Source organism: Strongylocentrotus purpuratus, unplaced genomic scaffold (assembly GCF_000002235.5).
Source record: "Strongylocentrotus purpuratus isolate Spur 01 unplaced genomic scaffold, Spur_5.0 spur5_scaffold_20, whole genome shotgun sequence".
NCBI lineage: Eukaryota > Metazoa > Echinodermata > Echinoidea > Camarodonta > Strongylocentrotidae > Strongylocentrotus > Strongylocentrotus purpuratus.
In genome coordinates, this window is record NW_022145606.1 from 26,005,523 (window position 1) to 26,029,774 (window position 24,252).

General features: G+C 35.4%; 2 protein-coding genes across 2 annotated transcripts in view; both read right to left on the bottom strand.

Moving 5' to 3' along the window:
- Nucleotides 1–9,678, bottom strand: part of LOC105442471 (MAM and LDL-receptor class A domain-containing protein 2-like) — an 83,633-nt gene extending 73,955 nt beyond the window's left edge. The window contains exon 1 of the mRNA XM_030993795.1: nucleotides 9,435–9,678. Coding sequence (XP_030849655.1) covers nucleotides 9,435–9,498 — 64 coding nt within the window. The 5' untranslated portion in view covers nucleotides 9,499–9,678. The remainder of the gene's footprint in view (nucleotides 1–9,434) is intronic.
- Nucleotides 9,679–18,160: 8,482 nt separating this feature from the next.
- On the bottom strand, nucleotides 18,161–23,573 carry LOC100888083 (alpha-N-acetylgalactosamine-specific lectin-like). Its single transcript, XM_003728546.2, has 2 exons — nucleotides 23,310–23,573; nucleotides 18,161–18,422 (listed from the first exon to the last, which is right to left on the bottom strand). Exons 1-2 carry the CDS (start codon nucleotides 23,571–23,573, stop codon nucleotides 18,192–18,194), a joined length of 495 nt encoding a protein of 164 aa, XP_003728594.1. The 3' UTR covers nucleotides 18,161–18,191.
- Nucleotides 23,574–24,252: the final 679 nt, after the last annotated feature.

Here is a 24,252-nt window from a genome sequence, read left to right on the forward strand (position 1 = left end):
TCAACTTCGTGTTCCCTTTTCCTACCATCATGACTTTCATCTGTATCCATCTCGATCGGTTGTTGATGCTTACAAAGCCGCTCCGTTACCATTCCCTGGCGAGTCCCCAACGAGCCAGGAAGGTCATCATTTTCATATCCGTCACAGCCGTCCTGTACATGATGATCTTCTTACCCATTCCAGGTTTCCCATTCGTTGTTTGCCCCACCCAGCCTCTCAGCACCATCAACGCCACTCTTCATGACGACATCATTGCTCGATACTATACGCTCGGCAGAAGAAAGGCGCTTGTTTTCGTCATCCCAATTTACTTGGGTGTTGTGCTACTAACTTTCAGCGGTGTTTGTATAGGCGTTTTGTCCTTCAGACAAGCAGTACATATTCGCCGGGAGTTTCGGCAAATAAATGTAGGTCCTGCTTGCGTCCATCGACCGGTCCCTGTATCAAAAGTTAAGGGCGTGGTTACAGTGCTTATAATCACACTGATTTTTTATCTCACTTGGGGTTTCTCGTTTCTACGAATCCAGAACGCAACTCGCTTTAAATTACCCTGGCTAGATTTGCTAACCGGCGTATTGGAGATAATATTGGGTTGGGGTAACATTATGGCGATTATACTGACGAACAGGGATGTGCGCAATCACGCCCGTGTAGTGCTGAATAATATTTTTAATTTAGCTCTGTAATCGAGTCGAATTGCCGAAGAGCATTACACAGAATAACAAAATCAGCTCCTAATAAAATACATTTACATAATAAGTAACGAGATTGTGCGGACGTATAGAGTGATATTGTTTTCTTCTTCAATTCAATGTGGTTTATTAAAAATAAAAGCAGGAGTCAATGCAAAATGATCAGAAAACAGGATCAAAGATTTAAAAAAAATGAAAATTAATAAGAAGTTAAAGTACATAATCATTACAAATCAAAATAACACTTTTATGCAAATATAAAGCTTGTGGGTGAAAAGTGCATCACTTTGCAAACGGAAGCAAAAGATCACTCCATTATTTTGCGGAAAATTAGATGAAGTATCATTTTAATGCACTATACGAGAAAACATATTATTAACTAGTTGTTCCAAAACACATCCTAAAAGATTTATAATATGGCGTCCAAAGAGAACTCACCTTCCATCATTTGTCATGGTTTTAAAAATCGGATGTGTATTTACCAACTACGTCACAGTGAAAAAGATAACCTCAATATACCCGGAGGTCTTAAACCGCCCTAGTACTGAACACCAACGTGGCGTCCATCCTAGAGAATGTACGCCATTCCCCATAGGGTAATTATTTTAAAAGTAAACACTAACAAGTGTAGGAAAAACTGTTTTGTTGTTGTTAATGTAATATAATTATTGTTAATATATTTTGTTAGAAGGTAGAACATTTAACAAAGCTAGCAAACACTAGGGGTCAATAAGACAATCGTTTTGCACTGTAGCCGTTAGAGTTTGCCATGTCATACTAACATGCATACTAGACAATGCTGTACGGAAACTATCACTGTCATAACGACCCTTTGACCTACTCGGTGACCCGACCTCCCCATCCTATACTTGAGTGACCTAGGTCAATCTTTACATTACCGACAATACTAGAGACGACCTGCAAGTACTGGTAAGACGGCATCGTTACCAAGAAAAGTATGAACTGTGTGTGGTGGGCGTTTTCGGACAGGGTGGTATTTGTAATTTGTTTAAATATGATTATAGCATTAGCAATATAATTTAAGAGTATTTAAAGCGGATTTGTTTTCTTGTCAATAATCAATCATGACCACAATAATTTGACGACCGAAGTGGTTACCATTTTCACGCAATGATATTTAAGGATGACATATCCTGATTTTATGTACACCGTTTTTGCACGTGGAATAAGGGACATCTACAAAAAAGTTGAACTATGTTTTGAAATACAAATAGTCCTTATGACAGATGGGAGAAGAAGTTGATAATATCTTTAAAAAACCAGTTATAAGTTTGGCTACAATATAAATCTTTATATATATATATATATATATATGTATATAGTATGCGTGTGTGTGTGTGTATGTGTATGTGCGTGTGTGTGTGTAATTGGTAGAATATAACCTATGTAACAGCTTTGTCAGATAGCACGGAGAAAAATTCAATGCGAGAAGAATTGAGAGGATAATGTTTCTGTAGCTTAAATTAAAGTTCACTATTGCTGTCCTTCCTGTTAGGACATTTTTGAAATGGTAAATTACTACAAGTTAATATTGGTTTTATTAGCTGATACTACTCGTACTACTAATGATTTTACTCCTCCTGCTACTACTAACATAACTGCTAATACAAATTAATCTACTACCATTACTACTAACACATTGACCACTACTACTACTACTACTACTACTACTACTACTACTACTACTACTTGTTTCTATTTCCACTTATGCTACTACTGCTACTACTACTACTACTACTACTACTACTACTTCTCATAATACTACTACAACCACATTGACTAATATAGTTATAGTAGTGGTCAACGTTGTACAAGTAGTACAAATAATTATACTACGTCTACGTCTACTACCACTACCACTACTACCAGTATTATACATGCTACCAATGGTACCATGCATCACTCTGTTACTCCTGCTACTGCTACTATTATTATTTATTGTCACTGCAAATAATGTAACTACCGCTATTAATACTTCTGCTGATACGACTGCCATTACTACTACTGTCACTACTTCTATATTACCACCACTACCTCTTCTACTAATACCAATATTACTACTACAGATACAACTACCACCACTATTACTACAACTACTACTACTACTGCTACCACTGCTACTACTACTACTACCACTGCTACTACGTCTACTACTACTACTATTTCTTCTACCAAATCTGCTATTGATAATACTACATGTATTTATAAGAAAAAAGAACGGAAAGCGTACTTCTCTCATTCATCTATCTACTTTTTGTTTTCGTTTTGTCGTTTATTTCTCTCTCTCTCTCTCTCTTCTTACCCGGCGAGTAAGAATTTTGATAATTTTCACTTTATTCCGTCAGACGAATTAATTCATTTAAGGCTGTCAGCTCGCCTCGGCAAGGTTATCGTCATCAAACATCATTGGCTTCCCCTCCCGTAGTGCTTGAGATAGTCATTACCACTATTATATGGTTGAAGGCGGAGAAAAAGTGACGCCTTACTGTAATGTTTTTGGTCAGGTCAATTGTTTATGTTTCACCATGAATGACACCAATATTGACACAAAATCGAGGGTTTATTATTTTTTTCTTCTTCAATAAAATCATTTCTAGGTGTAATTATTTAGTAATTATTCTTAATTCCAGTGTAGCGATGATATCATACAAAGAATGCGTTCAATCAATCGTCATGTATTATTGCATCAAGAGTTAGATGTTTTCAACTATGCACAATTATAAGCTGCACGACACGTTGACAATTGAAATTGAATGTTTTGAAGGTAATCATAGTGTAATTTAATGGCTAATATCGGTGGTCACAATTTTCACATTCTGTGTCGCTAAAGAAAAGAAACATTGAGCCACATGCGTGTATTGCGTGTCGAATGAGGTTCCTGGCGTGTGGGTGCTTTTGTTTGTTTGTGTGTATGTGTGTGGTGATGTGGGAGTGGTTACTACGGGGATAAGTGTTGCCATATGCTTTCGGAAAAATATAGGGTAAGGGGGTGGGGTATGTGCGTGTGCATATGTCCTTACTGCACCTTCCCATTCTCTTGTCTCTTTTGCATTTTCTTTGAATGTTTAACTTTTCTCTCTCGACGTTTCACCCCAAATAACGAAACAAGAAGGAACTGTAAATAGAACTTAATACTGGACTGGATTTCATGCTTTAACTGTCTAAGAATATTGGTTATAAAACATGTAATGATGACAATGTTCGAAATTTTGAAATTTCCTTGCAATTATGTTGATGACAGGAAAGAATAAACACATTTAAAAAAAGGAAGAAAAAATCACAATGAGTAGTTAATCGTGATAAAATATATACACTGTAAATGAAGTCGTATTAAAGATAAAACCAAGTTCAACGAAATGTTTGCACTCGTTTGATTTCAAAGATTACACATACATTAGAACGGAAGACAAAGTCTGTGGCAAGTGATAAGCCGACCACACATTACACGATCCGACTGCGAAATGATTTTCGACGAATTTGGAATAGCATTTGATACGAACATTAAAACATGTAGCATCTCAATGACCGATGATTTAAATGTGTATATGATTAGGTAAATATAGATTTAAAGGAATTTCATGGTTTCTTGAAAGTAGAAAAGCTAAATCGGATCAGAATCTTAGTGAAGGATTAGAAGTTAAAATCCCGAATACTGAGCCCAAGCCCAACTTGGTTTCTGTGTGCGTCTTAAGTCTACTTAAAGATGAAGTTGAGTTCTGGTCAAGCGATTGCATTGTGAAAGAAACGGTGTGGAATCGACCAGAAAAGGTTGATCATCTATAGCATATAATAATTTGTGTGTATTGCAAGGTTCTGGAATCATTAAAATGATAAGAAATTTGACCAAGTCTTGGTAAAGTTACAAACATTGTACACATAAAGATGTATATGGGACTACACGAACACGTGGCGTAAAAATCCTACCCCGGAGTTTTACGATGTTACATGACATATTTAGAATATGAAGGCATTTGAAGAGCCATGCTTTTCAGGGAACATGTCTTATCTGATGTTCTTCCACACTTGCATAATAAGAATGATAACGCTCACAAATTATTGTTCACCTCTTACCAGAACTCAACCTTCTCTTAAACATATCGTCCATATGCTTACCACTGACGTTAAACGTCCTATAAGTTATACTAAAAACCCGCTTTGTAGACGTAATATTTGAAGGCCATATTTCGAAGGAAGTATAGTAAATTGAAATCCCTAACATCAAGAGCAAAGAATGTTTCGGGATTGGTACACTTTAGGGAGAGAGGTTAAGAATCGCAAAGGGGAGCAAACAAGAAAAAGAGAGAAAGAGAGAGAGAGAGAGAGAGAGGGGGGGGGGGGGGGAGAGAGAAATTTAAATGAAGAAGTAGGAGAAAGAGAGAGTGATATATTTAGAGGACAGATTAAGAAACATAGATAAAGGGCATCAACAGCGGGAGGAGAGACAGAGAGAGAAAGAAAAGAGTGGGGATGTTGATGGGGAGGGAGGCACTGTCAAGAGCAAATTAAGAACATCAACAAAAAAGGAAAGATCATCATCAACTCTATCGCTCCTCCCCCCTCCCTCACATTGAATACCACCCAGCCCAATATACCCATGCCTCGTCTCCCCCTCCCCCAATTGCCCCCTCCACATATCTGGTTAATCACACTAGAACACTGTTTGTTTGTCTTGTGGACTGTAGCCTCGGTCTAGAGGGCTGTCGGTCTTTTGGGCCGTATGTCAAGAGGAATATAACGAGACAGATGTCGGTGATGTGGGCTTTCAGTCTCGTGGGATTTCGGTCCAACGCGCCGTCGGTCTTCAAAAGATGTCGGTCTCGTGAGCTGGCGGTCAAGAGGTATTTCGGTCTCGTCGGTTTTCGATATAGTAGGCTGAAGGTCAATACAAATTTAACTTCTTTACGATCATTCACGCTAGTCTGCAGGCGGAGTTTGAACTATTTACACGTAATGTACTGAATAATCCTCACCAAACAATAGCTTTTAATGATGCCATTGATGTAATTAAAGATCAAAGGTCGCCTTGCAGCTTTTATCTGGCAAACATTCCTCAAGATAAAGTGTAATTACATATGCGAGACAGTAGCTTAAGTCCTGGCACATGCTTGCACGAAAAAACACAAAATCATCATCAATTGTACTCTTTAAAGATAAAGTTGAGTTATGGTCATGCGATTGCATTGTGAAAGAAACGGTGTGGAACCGACCAGAAAAGGTTGATCATCTAGCATATAAGAATTTGTGTGTATTGCAAGGTTCTGGAATCATCAAAATGATAAGAAATTTGGCCAAGTCTTGGTAAAGTTACAAACACTTGCACAGAAAGATGTATATGGGACTACACGAACACGTGGCGTAAAAAACCGGCCCCCGATTTTTACGATGTAACATGCATATTTAGAATATGAAGGCATTTGAAGAGCCATGCTTTTCAGGGAACATGTCTTAACTGATGTTCTTCCACGCTTGCATAATAAGAATGAGTAATGCTCACAAATTATTTTTCACCTCTTCCCAGAACTCAACCTTCTCTTTAGGTATGTACGGGCAATACGTTTTATGTTACATCATGTTTAAGCGATGCGAACAGAAAAGCTGTTTTCATAATTCAAACTCACTTGATTACATAAAACAGACTTACTCACATACATTCGAAATACATCTATTTATTAGCCGAATGGCACTTATTATCCTGTACTGAGAAATTCTTTAGTTAATCATAATATTTCCATGTCCTTTTCTTTCTTCTCATGGCCCGCATATTTGTCCCCGCATATTTTAAAAAGCAATATATATATATTTTTTTATTTTTTTTTTATATACGAATCTATTTTTTTTTTAATTCCGTGAAACAAACTAAGGTTAGCGCAGTTTAAATCCATCGATTGAGCGCAATTGCACATATTACCCTGTCTTGAGATATTTCTTAGGCGATCCGAATATTTCCTTATACTTTCATGTATGATATCATTATCCAGGAACCATATTTATTTTTTCCAAATATTTTGATTGCCGTTATGTTTCATGATGCAACATTTCTAAACGACGAGGAAAACAGGTATTTTGTATAATTCGAACTGAGGTGATTACATATTCAAATTGGTTGAATGCAGTTCAAAACCCTCAAATTAGCTGAACATTTTTTCCCCAGATATGTCCTACCTTTTTCTTAAAGGTAATACAAAGTTTCGGTATGGGGTCATGAATTTGGTTCAAATGAACATATTGGAAGCATATGCGATCCTACCACCATCAGTGATCGTTGTCGCCTTGTCGGGATTGAAATCGGGTCTAAAGTTATGAAATCTTAAATAATAAACTATTGATGCTGTATAGCTCCTTCTCAAGGTCAAGATATTAATAAAGCTATAAAACAATGTTTCTTGACTAAAATCGACCGACTAGCTATTCCCATTTGGAAAATATATATCACAACTGCACATTCTGAGATTTCCATGGTCGCAGCTACTTTTGTGCGGCCGTAGGCGCTATTTGAAATTTATCACGATTTACCGGGAGCACCGGTAATTTTTTGTATTCAATATTTCTCGAAAGCAGAAGTGTTTTAGGGGCTAAATTTTCCACAGAGGCATCCAAATATATCAAAATTGTAAAGAATCACTATCCATCCAATTTTCAAAATGTCCCAAAAGTTTGTATTACCTTTAAGATTGTCTAGTACTTTATGTGTAACTATCATCAATCATACTTTTCAGTTATACAGGAGCGGTGTGTTTCATAATAAAAGACTTTAAAAAAAGACAATAAAAAGGTTTGATTTGTTTCATAATTCGAACTGAGCTGCATTGCAGCTACTTACTAAGCTCAATTACATGGCAAACATTCCTCCATATAAAGCGTAATAAAACATGCGAGCCAGTAGCTACAGTCCTGGTACATGCTTGCACGGTAAACACAACTCCTTTTCAATTGTTCTCTTTAAGTATGTATTGTTAGGTCAATTACGTAATTTTTCACGACACGAAAATAATACGTGTTTTTCATAATTCGAACTCACTTAATTACATAAAACAGACTTACTTACACAATCTGAAGTCCATCGATTTATTAGCCGAATGTCACTTATTACCCTGTTTTGTATAATAGTTTTTGAGTTGCTCTTAAGATTATCTAGAACTTCAAGATTTAGCTTTCAGGAATCGTATATATTTTTTTGAATAATTTTAGTACAGTTATGTTTTGTGATGCAACTTTTCCAGACGAGGAAAAAAATAGGTGTTTTTAAATATTTCTTAGTTATTATAAAGATTTCCTAGTTCTTGAAGTTATAATTTTAAATGATTATAATGTTCGAGTATGCAATGGTAATTAAGGACGGACTTTAAAAAAAGAAGACCCCCAAAACAGTTTTATTGTTCTTATTATTCAAACTAAGCTGATTACAACAGGCAAACTTTATGAGCGGGGTCAAAATCCATTGATTTTGGTGAATGATATTCGAAATTCTTTGCTCGTTTTAAGATTATGCAAATGTGGTTATCTTTAACCGTTGTGGAGCTCATTTATGTAAAAGGGAAAATGCAATTAGAAGAGAGAGAGAGAATTCAAAGTCATTCAAACAATTTCCTTTCATCTTGAGAGAAATACCTCCTCATGATTTTATATCGTGCCAGGAAAAAGAGAGATAGAGAGAGAGAGAGAGGGAGAGAGAGAGAGAGGAAGAAAAAGAGATTGCGCTAGAAAATGTCAGCATTACATCAGGGAATAGACAAGCCTGTTCTTTGGAGCCTGGAATATTTTCACGTGGTTAGGAAAAGAGATTAAACAAATATCCCTTTTTTTACTGAATCAAAGTTGCTCAAACTGTTTGAATTTACGCCTTAACAGATAAATATTCTGGTAGTTCTGGTATTCAGGAGTTCTGGTTAAGTTTAAGATAATTCATGATTATTTATAATTCTATCGAGACTAGAGTGTCAGAATATCAACTAAGAAAAGTTCCCTGAAAACGATACCTCTTCAAATCCAATTATATTTGGAAAAATACAATAAATAGCTCTATTTTTTGGACAAAACTGTCAAGGCACCTAAACAAATATATTTGTAGGTAATAATTCTGTGGAAAGCCATCAGAGGATTTTTTGTTATAGAAGTTACATGACTTTCCTGTTATTGTTATAATTCTTCACGAAGTCGCACAGTGGGCCAGGGAGGAACCAAAATGCGCCAAAGTTCATTTTTGGTGATTAATTTTGATAACATATTTTTCTTGCCCAGTTGAAATATGATACATAAAAGAATAACTCAGTAAAATATTTAATTCCGGTGTGCACAATATTAAGGGTAGACATTTATTTCTTCAAACAGCAAAATCCTTCATATTCAAAGTCTTAGTGCAAAAGTGACTTTTTTCAATAAAGCTATTGATATGAAATTGCTCTCACATATTCCTGATAGTCCATTTCACGGATGCATGAATGGGTTCAAATGGATGAAAACACAATCCATAATTCACTGAAAAATGGACTAATTATCCATGTTTTTTAAAAATCCGGAGGAAATTATTAGATTGCCAGGGATTTCCGCATTAATGTTATTACCACCATTTTCTCTGATATGTTACCTTTAAGTTAAATCTCATTTTTTTCTTTGTGCGCCGTCCCCTGCCCCCTCTACCCCTAAGTACACCGCATCCTCTCCCCTCTACTTTAAACATAAGAACGATGTTATAACTTATAGACTGAGGAAATATATACTTACAAAGTGTGCATGTCGCAAGGAAAATGACGAAGATGAAAATCCCGTTTAAAGTGATGCTATCCATTTTTATTCTTGTTCCATTTCTGTCTGAAACTCTTGGTTTTTTTTAGCAAGAAAAGGGCAAAATGTCCAGGTTCGTATATATAATTTCACAAAAACTTCCAGATTCTCCTGCGTTTTGATCTCGGAGATAATTATTGGATTTCTTCCGACGATCTGAACATTTTAAAGGAATGGAAGCCGAATTGAGGTGTAAGATTTGTTTTAGTTAAATAAGGGACCTAAAAGGGGCGGATTAAAGTCACGTGACACACTGATTTACCGTCTTCTCTTTGTTTTCTCTTGTCTTGTTTGATTTGTTGATTAGAAGACTGGTGCCAGGCACAACTTTGTTTGTTTTTTCCTTCTGTTCCTTGTTGTATTTGTCTGCTTCTTATTCATTGTCATTTCATCTTCTTATTCATTGTCATTTCATCTTCTTATTCATCGTCATTTTATCTTCTTATTCATCGTCATTTCATCTTCTTATTCATCGTCATTTCATCTTCTTATTCATCGTCATTTCATCTTCTTATTCATTGTCATTTCATCTTCTTATTTCATCGTCATTTCATCTTCTTATTCATCGTCATTTCATCTTCATATTCATCGTCATTTCATCTTCTTATTCATCGTCATTTCATCCTCTTATTCATCGTCATTTCATCTTCTTGTTCATCTTCTTTTCATCTGTTGTATTATCTTCTTCTTCATCTCCTTTGTTCCTTCTTCCTTCTCTCTCTCTCTCTTTTCGTTATAGCTTAGGTTATAATGACTATCTAATTTATTTGATTCTTTGTAGTGTTACGGCAAAACCATCACAAGCCACTTACTTTCAGAAACTTGATATACAAGAAGCAAACTACCATTACAATTGACTGACGCAAGTTAGAACAGATTTAATAACTACTGACCCTCGATTAAATGGTCAAGAAAATACATCCGTAATTTGCATATTGAAAAAAAAAACTTATGTATAGGAAAATAGATAGGTATGATTCATATTGAAGTCACGTCTTCATGGATTTAGGTTGATATATATTTATGAAAACCAAATAAATGATATTTGTATATATATATATATATATATATATATATATATATATATATATATATACATACATATGCATATATAGGTGTATGCATGTTCTAAGTATACCTTAACACATATCCTGTATTTCTAAAATTGTAATTGTCTTTTTATTCGGTTACCCGTTGGTTACCTGTGCCGCGTCTTATAAACAGTTTGAATTAACCGGATTTTATTTGCGATAGATGAACTATATTCATGCTATGAGGAAAGTGAACATTTGCGATTGATTAGAGGACTTACGATTGATTCGGAGCAATCGCACCTCTTTATATTACAGGACCCAGGTCTTAAAAAGAGTAGATTTTGAAACTTTAGTACATAAGTAAAATGCCTCTTTGCTAAATTGTGCAGAATTCAATCAATAATATTTCAACATATTTTGCAAGTTGAAATATGGAGTTTTTTAGTAATGAGATTTTTTGGCCACTCTAAAATTCAATGGCTTAGATGGGTTTGGGGACCAATCTTTGTCTTTATGTTTACGATACGCGTGTTTGTAGTTGCTTAATCGTTAATTTGAGCGAAGAAACAAACGGGTCCAGGCTACGGCAAATAGTCCGTTTGGTAGGGTATCTCTCACAACTCTATTTACTTATTTAACTAATACAGTGATACGGTTGTTGTCTGCGGTTTTTGAAGATAAGCAAGCGTACCTTTGCCCGGAGTGTTTCATGTCTTAGTAGAACATGACGGTAATTACTTATTCATGGTTACCAAACGTTTTCCATTGATGTACTATAACAATAATGTAATAAATCGTGTTCTCCATTTAAAGAGAAGAAGAAATGAAATCGAAATGAAAAGAATATCAGGAAGTAAATACCCCAGTTTAGGGTTTAACGTATTATAATTCCATTTATGACACCTAGGCAAGGAGGACACAGGGGGAGGGGGGGGGGGGGGTAAATGCCTAAGATACCACCATCCCGTTAGTTCTTCAACTAATATATTATTGATGGTCAAGAATGTGGCAGATTTTGCTTTGTAACAATCTCTCAAGTTATTCCATATCCCAGTATCGGGAAGAGGATGGGGAGGGGTGCTCGCTTAATTGGAAAGAATGTTGACAAAATATGTGGTAGGGGTGACTGACTTTAACAAGATGAAGAATTAATAAAATAACTAAAGAAGAAGAACAACAACATCAAAAACGAAGGAAGGAGAAGAAAAAAGATGAAGAAAAAGAAGGAGGATGAGGAAAAGCAGGAATAATAATACTACTATTAAACAACAACAAATAAAGACAAAGACGAAGAAGAAAACAAAGAGAAGTAAACGAGTAGGAAGAGGAAGAAGGGGAAGACTTTTAACAACAGCAACAAGAAAATATCAACATAATGTGTGGACATGTTCTGCATGTGGCAGCAAGACAAACACTCTGTAATACTTTTCTCACATTCATACGTCACTGAACACAATCTAATGTAACGTAGTACTTTAAAAGTCTCAAATTATCATTTTGAAGATAATAAAGAGTCTATCTTCCACGCTCGTTCGCAACATTTAGAAACAGGATAATTTCAGGCAGCCAAGAACTTAAAAACCTACGTACGTGAGCAACAAAGTGCCCTCCCCTCCACAATCCTACATATGTTAGCAAGGTACCAACATATATCTTATATCTTTTCTATGCGATTTTTGGCCATGCTCATTCGCTTCACTCACTTGCAACATTTGGGCATTCAAATGCCCTAATCGTCTGTATATGTATATGTGTTTTAGTATTCATGTATATTCTTCTGAGTGGTGCCCGTATACATTATTGTGTGTATTATGTACAGTGTTGATTACAAAATAATGTTTTACCACAAAAAATAAAGGAAGACAAACATGTTTTGTTGGCTCGCTCGCTTCATCCTCTCTCAAAATTAGGAATCAAAATAATATACCCGTACGTGTGTTCCTGGCAAATGACCAATGTCAGAGTGATGCAAAAACGAATCATTTGTGATGAACTCGGGATTGGGGTGACGTGAAGCTTATTATTTCTTAAAAGGGTTTTGTGACTAAAAAGGTTGACAAAGAATGATGTAGACTATAAAGACTGGAACCCCCTTTCCCACATTACTGAGCCCACTTTATGGAACGTGTAGGTTATTTTACAATCGTAGTTTGTAGATCACCCAATTTACAAGATGTGCTTATGGGTCACTTTGACTACTCTTGCTTTGTAATATACACTGTTGGTCATAATGGTGGATTAATTTTTTTTAACCCCTATTTATGGAATGATTTTGACAATAATTTATTCCTAATAGATCTAGATAATAGTATACATTTTCAGATTTTATTGAATAATTGTTTTGCGTGTTATACATTCGCCATACAAATTACTTCTGCTGCTGTGTATGAAAGTTTTGACAATGTATACATCTTATAAACTACCCTTTTTACATTCATTTTCATAATCTTTAAATACGTGTAATAAATAACATCTGTGCCTCCATAATTATGTATAAAAAGCTCCCAGCAACAAGGGATGCTCTACAAACCCACATATTTTACTCACAAAACATAAATCATATTGCAAACATGATCATTGCAAACTAGCCAACACCAGGTGGCGCTAAACCAGTTTCTGTCCTTTAATCTAGAAAAAGCATATTTTGTAAAAAGAAATCTTGGACCAAAAACCTCTGTTGGTTATATTATTGCGATGACAACCTAACTCGATAAATACTAAAAAAATGAATTTAATTAACTGGCAAATACAAACTAACAACTTTCACACTCAGGCATACCGACAAATCAAACTCAGAACAATCAGGCTAAGGGAATGTGCAATTCAATATCTCATCAGACTACTAAAATAAAAATCCATGAAAAGAAGGAATAAGGCATAAACCTTTTGTTTACCAGTATACATGCAATGGCTACCTGATATTGTTAGACTTGTTTTATTTACTAGTATAGTACTATAACACTAAAATAACATTATTACACACATAATGTATTCCAATGTATAATCAGAAAGCAATGTTTATACTGATGTGCCTTCTGTAAATAATTTACTTGAATGAAACTATAATAATCCATTATGTGCATCTCTATTCACACATTCAGGAAATTATGTTTGTGTATTTAAAGTTTACACTAAGCCTTACAAATGTTAAAATTACACTTTTACCTTGATATGGAGGAGAATGTTATTTATTGCATTTTGTTTAAGTTTTTGTATATTCATGTCGCTCCTTAACTCTTCCTTTGTTTTCCCTTTTCTATGTTTCGATCCTTCTCTCTCTCTCTTTCTCTCTCTTTCTTTCATTCACCCTCTCTCTCTATCTTCTTCTTTATGTGTCTCTTTCTCTATCTTCCCTCTCTTTGTTCTATCTTTACAATTCTCTCTCCTCGCACACACGTCTTTTCCTCTCTCTTCATGTCGCCTTTGTGTTTCTTTTTTTACACCTTTTGTTTCTCCTTCCTCTCCCTATCTCCTTCAGCATTTTTGGATATTTCCTTCTCCATTTGTAATAATAATAGTAATAATGGTGGCTTCTTATATAACGCAAATGTCCGTCACGCTGTGACGCTCCTTATTTACTTATGTTATTTATTTGAATGCCTATTTCTTGATCAATATCTGCGGTCGTTTTGACCATATTCATGATACTCTAATAATGCCTTTTTATTGTCAATGTTTTTAATTTACATCTATTAAGACATTACAATTGTAAACGTTCTTAATGTCACAAGACAGTACCGATTGTTTAAACCTGGAAAAGTTGGTTAGTCTTTATCTTGCTTTTGTTAAGAAATTAATTAACAATTATTCACTCCGGTCTTTGAGTTTGCGCAATTTGACGATAACCTCTGACCAACGCGTGATACTTTTGTTTTGAACTGCATGGTTTATTTTGGGGGCATTACATTGAATCAGTGGTTTTGGTAGCCAGCATCGGTAATTTGCATATCGCGAGAACCGCACCCTGCATTAGGTAGACTGGCACTGGACCAACTATATTGCTACACGACAGACGTGTCCTTGACAATTAATTCGGCCTTGTTCTGCGAGGACAGTATTTGAATAAATCATTTTGAAAAGCACTGGTATACATAAGGGAAATCTGACCACACCAATTATTATTTCATTCAAAACATTGGTCTGTCAGTGCGTAGTCCTCTTACTTGTATTTGTGTAGATATATCTGTATTTACTATGGCATCATGTTTTTTTAACACTCTGATGAATATTTCGAAGTATAAAATCTAAACGAGGGTCATGATTATTATTGGAAAACGAGGTAGAATGTTCTACTGTAAAACGATGGCACACGATACAGTGGATAACGACGTATATAACATAGTAGAAAGGTGTTTTTAAAGACTGTGTTTTATATAATTATGTGAGTATCCATGACTGACTAAATTGGACGATAGGATAAAAGAAGAAAAAAAAAATGGATTCGTCTGTTTCATGCAATAACCTTTATACTTTACTACAGAACTAACGCCCTTTCTTCTCTCAACAGATGATTTACTCATGATTGTTGTTTCATTGAATGAATGTTTACTTAACTTTTTCATGAATGTTCAAGTAGCATGCTTAATAATATATTTTACACCATTTAAATGAAAGATACCATATTTAATGTTTTCTTTGAAACATCGAAGACACTTTTATTAATGTTACCTTGTATTGAGTGCATGCGCGGATCCACGGGCCGATTTTACCGGCACGGCCCCCCTCCTAGCTTTTGGATAAAATAGGAAAGTAACTAAAATGTTACCTTTTGTAAAACAAAAAAACAAAAGCGGGCCCCCAGACACCCCTTGATCCCCCCCCAACAAAAAACCAACAAAAAATGAATTGACCTCCTCTCCAGCATCCCCCAGTGGAACATTCTACCTCGTTTTCCGGTTTAGTCGGCGCAAATTTTTCCCCTCGGAAACTGGACCAAAACAAAAAAATACGTGCTCTTACCCCCCCCCCCCCCCCCAACCGCTTAATCGCCCTCGCCGGCTGGCTGATTCGCCGCTGAATATTTTCAAAAAAATTGGGCCCCCCCCATTCATAGATCCATCGCGTTAATCAGATTATCTCAAAAACAACCTGGCACAGGGGGATTTGGGGCTTGGCACAATGCGGATTCGCCCTGTGGCATGATAAGAGTTAATGATGACGATGATAATTATGACATTATACCTATTAACTCACTTATTAATAATTTCCAGCTAGACTGTAAATACTACTTTCTTGATAAATTTTGTTCAATTCAAGACAATCAAACTGATAATATTTGTATTCTTCATTTTAATTTACGTAATTTAAACAAAAACGTTGATGCAATATCTAATTTCATATCTACTATTCCTTTTCAATTTTCTATTCATGTTTTTTCTGAAACTTGGATACACAACGATTCCCCTAATGTTATTTAACTCTGATTGTATTTAAGGTCGAGGCGGTGGAGTTGGTCTTTCTGAAATGTATGATTTTAAATTCCGAACTGACCTATTAATTTATTTTGTTAACTATGAATCTATTTTTATCGACATTTTACAACAGAAATGAAAAAAACATTTTAGTTGTGATTATATAGAAGAAAACCACAATCCAATCGTAGATAATTTACAGAAGAATCTGATAAAAATGAACCGTGAAAACAAGCGTATTTATTTAGTGGATGATTTTAATGTAAATATCATGCAGCATACAAATAATGCAGCTTGTAAATTTGTGAGCGTTACATATGCTAACTCTTTACTACCATTGATTTACAGGCCTACAATAATTACCTCCACAACTTCATCATTAATAGATAATATTGTTTACTAACCATTTTGACTTCGATGTTTCTTCAGGTTTGTTCTATAATGATATTTCTGATCATTTTCCAATAATTAAAATTACTAAACAGAAACTCAACATTCAGTGTGGCTCTTTGCGTAACAACCGGATTATTAAAGAAGAAACTGTTGATTATTTTAAGATGCTGTTATGTAATGTAAACTGGACTGGAATAATTTATTGTTCTAAGACTGAAAAAGCTTATAATACTTTTATAGATTTGTTTACATCTTTGTATATTAAAAATGAAATAAACCAAGGAAAAAAACAATACATAAGCTTTGGATTTAATACTGGCAATATCTTACGTAAAAACGATAAGAGAAACGGTGTAATGATCGAAAAAACTTTACTAAGAGAAAAATATAACAAAGCTAGAAATCGGGTAAACAATGGAATTATTACAGATTTAAGTTTTAAATTGCCTAAGGAATCAAGAAAAAAGAATATGGGACATAATGATGTCCTTTGTAAATCTATAAACAAAAAAATCATTCATATATATATCATTCAATGGACACGATATTTATGATCCTAAAACTATTTGTGATAATTTTAACCAATGTTTCGTAAATATCGGGAATGAAATAAGTAAGTCAATGCCCAACTTAAATGATGATTACGCCAAGTTCTTGCCTACACAATGTACAAATTATATATACTTGTCAGTTGCAGAGAGCGAAATTATAGAAATTGTAAAGAACTTAAAGGCTACAAATAGTTGTGGAATAGATTATACTAATCCTGAAGTTATTACGAACAATTATTCATTTCATATTAATACCATTATGTTATATTTTCAACTCCTCTTTGTTGTCAGGAATTTCCCTGTCAGGCTGAAATTAGCTAAAGTTGTCGCAATACATAAGAAAAACTATATTCATAACATATCAAATTACTGACCGATATGAATTTTCCCTTTCTTTTCAAAAATTCTAGAAATATTTGTTTACAACATGACGCATGATTTCATTTCTTCCCAGTCACTCTTTACCCCCTGTCAATATGGTTTTACTGAAACAATGCTCATCTGAAATGAATTTAATTGATTTACATGATTATGTCACTCGTTCTCTTGGTAATTTTTGTTATACTCTTGGAGTTTTCGTGGACTTAACAATGGCTTTCGACTCTATTGATTTTGCAATATTATTTGATAAATTAAAGTGCTATACAGTGCGTTCCAGAAAAAACGAAACCGAGAATTATCGATGTTTTATCATAACTTAATCACAATTATAATTGATAAATGGCACATATTTGAAAAAGCGTAGATCCTCTTCTTGCATTTGATGCAACTCATATAGTGCATATTTTATTCATGAGTGATTAAAATAGGTTTGAAGAGAGGAAACCAAAAAGTCATTTGGCGGGCAGTATCTGAATTTCAAAGAGAAAATCACATTTCTAGAAAGTTTGGCTTCTGCCCTTTCATATGACACCTCAATCAGGGAAAACGAGCAAGGTATGTCAAAGTTCTGTTTGTTTAAAGTAATGCTTGCATTTCCATTATTTAATCAAACGAATTCGTAGTAGCAAACAGAGTTGACAAAAGACTTAACTCCGTTTCGTTGACAATTAACCGTAAATGAAAGACTTCAAAAGGGCCACCGGTTTGACCTATATGGGGACCTTTGGTAGTGATTTTTGTAAAGTGATTTTTGTATATAAATGAATAAACTTAATGGAGAATTGAATTGAGATTGAATGACGTAATCCGAACATGATTTCTATGGGGGCCTTTGGTAGTGATTTAGGAATCGAGAGGTCTGCGGTGAAGGTTAAATTTCTCTTCGCCGGGCAACCGATATGTCTATAGGGAATTTTTGGTAGTGATTTAATTGGTTGCAGATCTGCGGCAGAAGTAGGGTTTCTTGTCTCCGCAGTCGCAGTCGTTCCACTCCTGCCTGTCATAGTCATTGCTACCTTCGTTATGGAGAGCCACACAATCTTCTCCCTTGTGGTCATTAGGTTCGTCGTCTTGCCACTTTTCGTAATTCTTCGTGGTCCCATCACTCCATATAAAGGTGCCTTCGTTTTGTTGATCATGTAGTCCAATCCAATAGGCCTGCATGAGGGGGAAAATTATTACATGCAAATAAGGAAGGCATTTTAAAAAAAGTACTATTATTTAAAATGTTTTTGAACAAAATTAAAGAACACATTAAAGAACAAGACATAAACAAGATGTTGAAGACAGATTGCAATTGAGGAAAAAATATAAACAAATACAATGAAAGTACTTTGAGAACATTGTCTTCATCGGCTGAACATCAGCAAAAGTCTATTCTCACTTTCGAAAGTAAAAAGCAAGACTACCCTTAGTTTTGAATATTATATACCCTAAATCTTTGTTGGATTTAATGAGTGCTTTAATACCATTTATGTTTGGGGAAGTCCATTTGAATCTGTATTTATACACGTTATATTTAAACAGCAAAAGGAGTATACGCCAAGTATAATTGGCTTTAAAGGGATGGTTGAGTTTTGGGTTAAAGAGGGCGCTACATAATTATTTGTGTGTGTGAGATAAATAACAAAACTGAGTGTCAAATTTGAAAAAGCATACACTTTTAATGAAAAACAATCATCTTTGTTTGATGTAAATCGGTGTAGAGAAGACTGAAATATCCATAAATATAACCATTTCCATTATTTGTGGAGCCACAAAAATATTCGATAATTTGAACATTCTGTTGATAAAAGAAATAGCACCTTATATTTTTTATTACAGCCAATGCCCATGTTCGTTTTTTGTTGGATTTTTCGTGTAGATCATAATACGCACAACTAGCCGGCGAGTGAATTGTTATTATTTATTCATTAATTAACGGTCACCGTATTTGTTGCAAAGCGTAGCTTAATTAGTACAATTGGATTTAATCAAGATTTCACACATTCTACGGTCTAAACTAACCTTCATATTATTTTTAGGTCCTAAAAGGGCACTAGAAATGTCATAAAAAAGAAAAAGAGCAAAAACCTTTTACTTTAAAGGAATTTGCGGTCTTAAACAAAAGCTCGATCAACTGTCCATTTAACCCTCAAAGATGTTCATAATTATGGGCAATGTAGTTCGTATAATATTGTTTCTCTCTAATATTCCCTACACTGGCTACAAGCCACATAAGATGGCGTCATCATCGAACTCCCAGCCCAGTTTAAGATTATCATTTATTTTATTTCTTCCTGCCGGGCGTCCTTTATCTAGGATCATACCATCTTCGGTGGATATTGTTACAATTAAATCGACCAGATTCTGGCCTTTGCCCTTGCATACGCGTAACCGTTAGATTAACAATGAGAATCTTGTTATTATAGTACCTTTTTATTCGAAAGCCATAAAATGCGCTCTATCTTTCTTGTGAAAATGATATTGTTGTATGTTAAATTTTGACAATATTTCGGCATAATTGCTCTTTCGAATAAGGAAGAAGAAGATGTGAAAGGGATAGATGGATTTTGTTGCAGAGGGCTCTACACACAAACTCAAATTGTGAGATAATGAAAAACTGAGTGCCAAATTTGAAAAAATATATATCATTTAAAAGACAAAATCATCTTTGTTTGATCAAAATCGGTTCAAAGACGGCTGAAATATCCATACATATAACCATTTCTAATATTTGTGGTGACCCACAAATATTCAGTAATTTTAAACCAGCCGTTGAAAAATGAAATAGCCCCTCAAACGTTTTATTCCAGCCAATGCCAATATTGGTTTTTTGTAAGCTTTTTCGTGTTGGTTATAATACGCACAACCAGCCGGCCTGTGTATTGTTATATTATTTAATTAATTAACGGTCACCTTTTTGTTTGTTTATAAGATGGAGCTGAATTGGTATGATATTCAATCTAAATTCATATATGTTGGGGTCTAAAATTACCTTCATAGCATTTTTAGGTTCTAAAAAGGCACTAGAAATGTCATAAATAAGAATAAGAAGAATAACCATGCACTTTGGAGGCATTTGCGATCTTAAACAAAAACTAAACTATCCCTTTAAGTTTTTTAGCGAATACGATATCATCGCATCTTGTAAAATATGTGCGGTATAAAGTGGGGAACAAAATTAAAATTAATTCTTTAAAATTAATTCGTTTAAATCCCGTCTGCACTAGTTTGGCCAGGAGTGATTTGACCTCCCACAATGGTCACTGACAGGTGGTTATCTCATAAACTCAGCTCTCAATTAACATAAGAAAAAGAGGATCACGGGGGAACAACGGGCACCGCTTAGGCATTGTTTTATATATACTGTAGAGGGAGCACGTACCTACAGGTTTTTGCAGTGGGGCTTTAATGCAAATACGGATCTAATGATCGTTCTCATTTTTTAGTTAAACACAAGAGTACAAAATCGAAGTTAGATTGTCAAAATATGTAGCCCCCTTTCCTTCCCCCTACCGCAGAAAAGAGAGGAAACAAGTTGGAATGTACAATGAACGATTACAATAATTATGAAAAGTGGATGCAAAAATCTGGTCAAAACTGTATTGGTCAAGTTGTATTAGCATCTTCCAAGTTCATATTTTAGAAACACTGGCTCTGGCGTATCCCCTTTTCGGATTTTTTTTCGGTGATTTATTTTTTATTTGATTGCAACCAGAAAAAAAAAGAAAAAAAACAACATCAAACAATATTTTTTTACAATAAAACAATCAAAATCAGGTCAAACGCAGCTGAACTACATCGAATGTATCGTGTAACGAGTGGATCACGCTCTCTTTTGTCCAACTACCCATGGGCGCCGGAAGTGTGTGTGTGTGTGGGGGGAGGGGGAGGGGAGCACTTGCCCCCCCTACCCCAACCCAAAAAGCAGTAAAGGAGTAAAAAATTGTTTGTATTTTTAACCCAAAATAACATAACAATAATAAAAACCTGAATTAAATCACATATGAAATGCCATTCAAAGAAAAGGAAAGTTAACAGGAATTAAAGTTCCTAAACATTCCGCATGCCACCTGTATTTATCAATGGAGGTTTTTATAGTAGCGATACACGCATAACGATGAAATATTGTGAGAGGACGGGAAAGCGTGTGTGTTTTTGTTATAGGGGTGAGAAGACATGAGCCCCTGAACGATGGCGTACTGAAAGGGGGGGGGGTATTTCTTATTCGATATCAGTGATTAAAAAATGATACTGAAATGACGTGGTTTTCCGGTATTTTTTCTCAATCTTCTTGTAATTCATACCTTTTTATGCGTTTGCTAGAAAATTAGAAATTCCAAAATACACAGTCGGGCGAAAAATATTCTTATTTACAAGCCTTCATTTCAGGGCATGCATAACGGCTTGGCTCGGGGGCTCGAGCCCCTTCCACTTAAACAAAAAGTATGTTACAGAGAAAAAAAAAAGAAAGAGTGAGAGAGAAAATAAGTGACCTGCCAATGTCACAAATGAGGTATATACATATGCTCATATGACCGTAATTAAATGCGTAAACCTCAGAGCTTCCGGGGGCTCTGGCCCCTGGACCCCACCAAGAGCCCTAAGGCGGGCCCCTGGATGCTCATCTGATAGTAATGAAATACCTCGAACCCCTGAGGTATGAGAAGTGCTCCATTCACCTCTGATAATTGCCCTATTTAAATATGAAAGGCGTTCCTTTTCCTTTGTAAGAAGTGCCACTTCCATTTCTATAATTACTTCTTTTAACTGTTTACATGCGCCCCTTTTCCTTTTTTAATAAGTGCCCTTTGTTTCTTCTAAGTGCCCCCATTTTCTTTAGAGACCCTTCCCTTTCTCATAAATACCCTTGTTCACCTATGTAAAGTGTCCCTATCATTTCAGAAGTGTCCCTTTTCATCTTTGGTAAATGACCCTTTTTTAACCTCTAATAACTGCCCCTTTTATTTTGACACGTAACCTTTTCCTTTCTAATAAATGCAAGTTTTCCTTCTTATATGTGCCACTTCCTCTTCTAATAATTACCCCTTTTCATTTGTGATAACTTCCCCGTTTGTTTAAACATACTCCTTTTTTTGTTAACAAGAGCCACTTCCCCATATACATGAAAGGCTTCCTTCACTTCCGAAAACGGCCCTATTAAACTCTGATCGGTGCCCCTTTTTTGCGATAAGTGCCCCCTTTCACCTCTGATAATTTCCCTGTTAACAATAATAGGTGCCCCTTTTCCTTTCTTATATTGGACATATCCCTTTGAATAAATGCCCCATTTTTACCTCTGATAATAACCCTTTGTACTTTGACACGTGCTAATTTTCTTTTCTAATAAGTGTCTTTTCCCTTTCGATAAGTGTGCTCTTTTCCTCTTATCATTAAACGTACCCCTAATTTGAAGCGTCTAAGGGCAATTACCCCCAAAGCTCGCTCGCTACGCTCGCTCGCAAATATAGAGGATATAATTATGATACTTATGAAAGGTCTGTTCAGTCTTCCGTTGTGATAATGTGCTTATAACCCTATCAGGATTGTTTTCCCCCTCTAGATGTAATTTTCGTACTGCGACGTCAAAAAACTTATTTGTTTGTCTTCGTTCGCTCGCAAATGAATATGATGAGGTATATACCAATGTCTAAACAAAATTATGTTTTCGCTTTGAGATTTCTCTTTGTGGTGGCCCTTTTTTCACTCCAAAAAGTGCACATTTTGTGGTGCACCCCCCCCCACACTTTGTAAGTCACTCTGCCGCCCCTGCTCTCCACTCTCAACTCCCTTCCGACCCCCTCGTTTTAAATCACATTTTGCAAATAACATCACCCTTCCCTCATACAGCTAAGACAAACAAATACTCCAGGACCTCTACAATACTCCATCATCGGCGTAACTCTCATCCACGAAATTCTTCTATGGAGCAAAGACGTATGTACTCTCTTCCAAGCTGCATATTTTCCCAACCTAACCGCCTCTTTTTTATTAAATTTTGCCACTCACATCACACCTCCCCTATACAGCGACGAACAAAAGATACTCCTCTACTTTATTCACCTTGTCTGAATCGTCAGCGCGACCCTCATCGACGAGACTCTTCCATAAGGTATAGATTTCTGCACTCTCATCCGAGCTGTGGATGCTGACTAAATTCGCCCCAAGAAGGGTGCATGCATCATCTGCATCGTGCCAATCCACCTTGTCGGAGTTGTAATAATAGCACCAGTCACCGACTTGCATGAACCTCTCAGGGCAGCATCCGTTGGACAAGCCTGCGACGGCTGCAAGGAGAAACAGGCTGATAGTGACGTTTATATTCATGTTGCAAACCTGTAGTGGAGATAGAGAGAGATAGAGAGAGAGAGAAAGAGAGAGAGAGAGAGAACTTAAAAACACGCCTCTTGAAATACATATATATTTATTTCTATATCTTTTTCTTATAATGATTATTTTGTTGTCTGTCATTAGCTATATTTGTTCATGTAAAGCGCATTGAGCAATATTTGTATTGGATTTTGTGCTAAAAAAGGCTAATATTTTAAGAGAGAGAGGGGGAGAGCAATAAAGCAAGCAAAGAAATATAGGGGAGTCAGCAAGAGTTAGAGAGAGACAGTGAGAGAGAGAGATGGAGTTACAGATAGACACACAGAGAGAGATAGAGAGTGCTAGCGATAATAATGCCACTTGGTCCAATTCCCATTTGTCTAATTCCAATTAGTCCACTACCCATTAGGTCCAAAATCAGAAGAGTATGAATAAAGATGCCACAACATGATGAAATTACCTATTTTGCCATCGTATTGTAAAAACGATTTAACTGTTGAAGTCATTAGGTTGTGCTATATTTCAATTATTATCTTTCTGTAATGTCGATAGCTTTTGTAGAGATATAACAGTATATCTTTTCAAAATGAACTAAATATATATATATGTATTATATGTTATATATTTTGATAAATTTTCACCCGACCAATGTATTAGACACACTTTCCCTTCATCA